Source organism: Frieseomelitta varia, unplaced genomic scaffold, assembly GCF_011392965.1.
Source record: "Frieseomelitta varia isolate USP_RPSP 00005682 unplaced genomic scaffold, Fvar_1.2 scaffold_98, whole genome shotgun sequence".
NCBI classification, from domain to species: Eukaryota; Metazoa; Arthropoda; class Insecta; order Hymenoptera; family Apidae; genus Frieseomelitta; species Frieseomelitta varia.
In genome coordinates, this window is record NW_025110789.1 from 8630 (window position 1) to 13164 (window position 4535).

The 4535-nt window shown below is 27.2% G+C and overlaps 1 protein-coding gene across 1 annotated transcript in view; it reads left to right on the forward strand.

Moving 5' to 3' along the window:
* Nucleotides 1–2095: 2095 nt before the first annotated feature.
* Nucleotides 2096–4535, forward strand: part of LOC122538298 (elongation of very long chain fatty acids protein 6-like) — a 5529-nt gene continuing 3089 nt past the window's right edge. The window contains exon 1 of the mRNA XM_043672242.1: nucleotides 2096–2253. Coding sequence (XP_043528177.1) covers nucleotides 2099–2253 — 155 coding nt within the window. The 5' untranslated portion in view covers nucleotides 2096–2098. The remainder of the gene's footprint in view (nucleotides 2254–4535) is intronic.

The window sequence follows — 4535 nt, forward strand, 5'->3', positions numbered from 1 at the left end:
GCGTGAGCTGCTGTCTTCGTCAACGACGCCTGTGTCAGCTGCGTGAGCTGCCTTTGCATCTAACAACATTCACCAAGCGGCAAGCGTTCCAGCCTTCACAGCACTCCAGCCTAAGTGGCGCTCAGATTATAAACGACGACGCTTCAACATTGCGAGCAGTTTGGTTGTGCAGAGCGTGGTCGGGAAATATACTCATTTGTTAAAAGCTATTCGTCTGTGTCGATCCCTCTGTTTCCCTTAACCTTTCTACATTTTAAACATAATTAGAAACGAAATCGTTTGATTTTTCTTTGCTTTTTCTTATCATAGTGTCAATCAAAGGATAATAGAAATGCAATTGCATAATATTTCATTCGTTTATTTTTCAGGTTAAATTATTGCAAGTTTCAAAATTAGGAGCACAAAAGTCTTCAGAATTCATGTAAATTGCACAAGTATATGAAATATTCGAGTTATAATATTTAGATACGCAACAAATTTCTATTTGTTTTATTGTGTTTATAAAATTTGAAATTGTACAAAGGCCTAGTGAAATATGAAAAAAGTCACTAATAGAATTGTAAAAATGTGAAATGTGAAGTGGGAAAAAAAAATGAAAGAAATGCTAAATGTTTGCATAAAATTTGTTTCATATTTATAGACTCATACTATTACATTTAACTTTATATTTTATATTATTATATTTCATTTATAGATTAATGTATAGCATTATCTGTTTAATTAATCGTTAAATAAATATTGAGAATACAAATATCTCAGATTATTTTCGTCATTGGGGAAATTACAAAGCAACTTTATGCACTTATGTAAATGTTTTATTAATTAAATATTCAGAATTAAGTAAAGTGAAAGTTGTAATTGAAGTAAAATGACGTATAACTTCATGTATTTCATTGACGTCGTCTATATTAAATTCTTCGAGTGTGAAAAATCTTATCTCAGACTTCTATGATGAAAATACATTAGTATGTATAAGTATTTGGACACTTTTAAATTATTACAAAATAAAATACAATTTAAACGTACTTCTTTAATTTAATATATCTTAACATATGAAGATTAATAGAGGAAAAGAATATTGAATATTGTAATATAGTGTAATTGTAATAATGAAGATTTTGCAGAGCGATATTAATTACGTCTGTTCGTTGTTGAAATTTTAGAAAGATTACATTTCTAATCGCACATTTAAAAATTTTGTATAGATTTTGTAAAACGGCTATTTATTGATTATTCATTTGATAAACATGAAACCTGAAAGTGTAGAAAATTAATAATAAAAAAACGTTCAATACACAGAGAACAAAAGTTTTTAATGAAACTGTACTGACATTAATGTCCAGTTGTACATCTTCGAAGTTTAGAAAAAAAGTTCGTCGTTAAAGTTCCTAGTATGATTGTGAATAAACTGCATCGAAAATAGCATTATTCATACGAAATTAACTACAAGGAAATAAATTATTACAATGCAAAATGATTATACAATTCATTTCAAAGTTTCAAATCGAAATATCTTGTTAATTAGACATTTTCGAGAGAAATGTTGAATTGCGACAAATTTAACGATTTTAGAGAGGAATACAAGTATCCTATTTATTTTTATTTGTGAAACTTCAAATAGATAACTATGTTTCTCTTGGCTATTCTACGAAGAGGGAAAAAGAAGGAACTTCTATTGCGTTCGCTTTTTTTTTTTATATCGAACACCATTTAAAGGAAAGAGAATTTATTTTAATTTTACTATTCTTACACTAAAGAATAAATAATTAATTCTTTTATTCGTTACTCTCAGATATAAAATATTATCGATAATATTTGCATTCTTCTACTTGTTTTACTACAAAAATAATCTTAATTATTTTATTTTTAATAGATTGGCAGCTGTGTGTTTTTCGGTCTATGATCAGGTAAAAGATATTTCAAAATGGACGTACAAGTGGATCATGTACATATTACGCAACCTAGTTACTTTTATGTAACCGATTTCGAAAAGAATTTTAACTACAAAAATGGTCACGAGCGGATAAAGGATAATCATATAATCTCTTTCTATCGTTGTACTCTTTACCTTGTGCTAATTTTTGGTGGGCGTTATTACATGTCGAATAGACCAAAGTTCGAATTAAGAGGGCTGCTTGCTATTTGGAGTGGATCTCTCGCAATAGTGTCTATTATTTTATTTGTTAGAACGCTACCGGAAGTTTATAACATATTAAGCAATCATGGATTCTACCACAGTATTTGTACAGCTAGGTAATTTCACTTTCATATCTTATTCTTGAAAATAATATTTGTTTCAGTATTCAGTCCATCCTTATATTAGACAATTAAAGAATTGAAGCGTTATTTGAATAAAAAATAGATTTCGAATATTGTTTTTATCATAATAACTCTCATTCGTCCCTTATGCAAATTTGGGAAAAAATTTTTTTTTAAATGTTACATTATTTTGCAGCATAAGTATAAACACAGAGGTGAAGTTCTGTAACATTCATTTTTCTATATATATATGTACAATATTCTTGATATTTTTTTTGTTAACAAAGTTGCAAAGTTTGCATTGTGTAATAGTTGCAACTCACTGCCTCCTAATTATTACACAACAATTATTCATTCAGTGTTCTAGTTTTCTGAAAATGTATGGTTATTTATGTTGGATTTGTTTTGAATTTGTAACTGCACTAAATAAAAATCCAAGAAAATGATCATAATATTAGGTAAAACTTGTAAATGTTACATGTAATGATAAACTGTCGATGTAAAATTGAACATCTGTACGTAAAAGTGGAATTTCTACGAATCATATAAATGATTAAATAGAAATTTACTGCCATTTATTGCTAATAAAAGAATTTGTAAATTTAACTATTTAACAAAATTTCACATTGAAAAGATAAGGGACATTTAATCATAAAACAACACAGCATTTATTGATTGTTTGTTTGTTTACATTATATAATATATTTCCTTTTCCCGACATTACAGAAACATAATCTACGAGCGAATTATATGTTATATGAAATAAATTCGTAAACGTTTTGTTACAAAGTTATAAGCAAATTTTGAACACAGCTTGAATCTATACATAGTAACAAATACAAAATTTAATAATTCTATGTTTCTAACTTTATATTTTTTGTTTTCCATTTTTGAACAATTCTAAAACAAGATGTACAGTACAAAAGCGAAGAATTAATTTAACGAATTAATAATAAAGTAGTTGGAATGTAGCGAATTATTCAAGAAACTCAGAATGTAATAAATTTCAAGTTACATCGATGTTAAATTTGCTGATATAGAGAGTGGTCATTTTGAAATTAAAATTTAAGAATTTTTAACGTTTTTCGTACTTTAAATAATATCTTCTAAGTATAGACGTATGTTCAATATTTGCTTACAATTTTGTAACAAAGCTTTCATAAGTAAATCTCATATAATATTCCTTCTTATTTTTATAATTATGCTTTTATAATTTTGTCGGAGAAGCAGAAAATACAATATAGAATTTTATTTTGGTTAAGTATTTTTTAGTTTATTTTTTAGTTTTAATTTGTATTTGTGACCTTGCTATTCTATAAAATTTACATCACATAAGTTTTCTCGTCTAAGGAAATGATTATTGTTTGGTCAAATCCGTATATATAGGGTGTTACAAAATATGTAAATTATGTTTATAATCACGATTATGAATGTCAAGAATTAAAAATATTAACGCTACTTGAAAATATAATTTCTTGGGTTTTTGCACATTTCGCCTTTTGCACTTCACAAGAAAAGTACAAGGAACAGTACGTTAATATTGTAGCTAAAACAGTTACAAAAGTGTAACAGATAGATGTTGCATAAATTTATTGGTCATCATGTCTTTTAAAATATTTTAAAATCACTCTCAATTTTGAGAGAAGAGTATTTCCTATAATGACAAAAGAATTAGAAACAATTGTAGTGATTTATACTACTACCATGTTCCTCATAAAGTTTATTTATAACTTTGGCGAATATAAAGTAATTATAATTATTGATCAACGAAACAATCGTTTTCTTCCACCAATGTGGAAAACAATAGAACTTTTTATGGGACCTGATATAGACAACAAATAATAATTAAAATTATAATCATACGAAAATTTCTATAAATAATACCTAATGTTGTTTATACATGACATCGTAATACCATACGGCATTGATTTGCCGACCCATTCCAAATCCGTAATAGTTTGTCACTAGAAACAAACGTTTTGTTAACACTCTGTATATTGAGACGTATATTAGAAAGATTTTGATCCACTAACAATGTTGGATTCCATGTAATGGAGTCAACACGCTTATAATTTGGTAGAGTTTATTCCTTGTTACAGTCGTGATCGTGTATGAAATAGAATGATTTAGAATGTTCTTGTACAATATAGAATATAGTGTAGAATGTATTTATAATGAGGTAGAAAGTCTTAGAATACTCTTAATGATATAGAATGTCTAGAATACTTGAGAATGTCTAATGCTATCTTATGTCTCTAAAGCATGTCCTTATATAT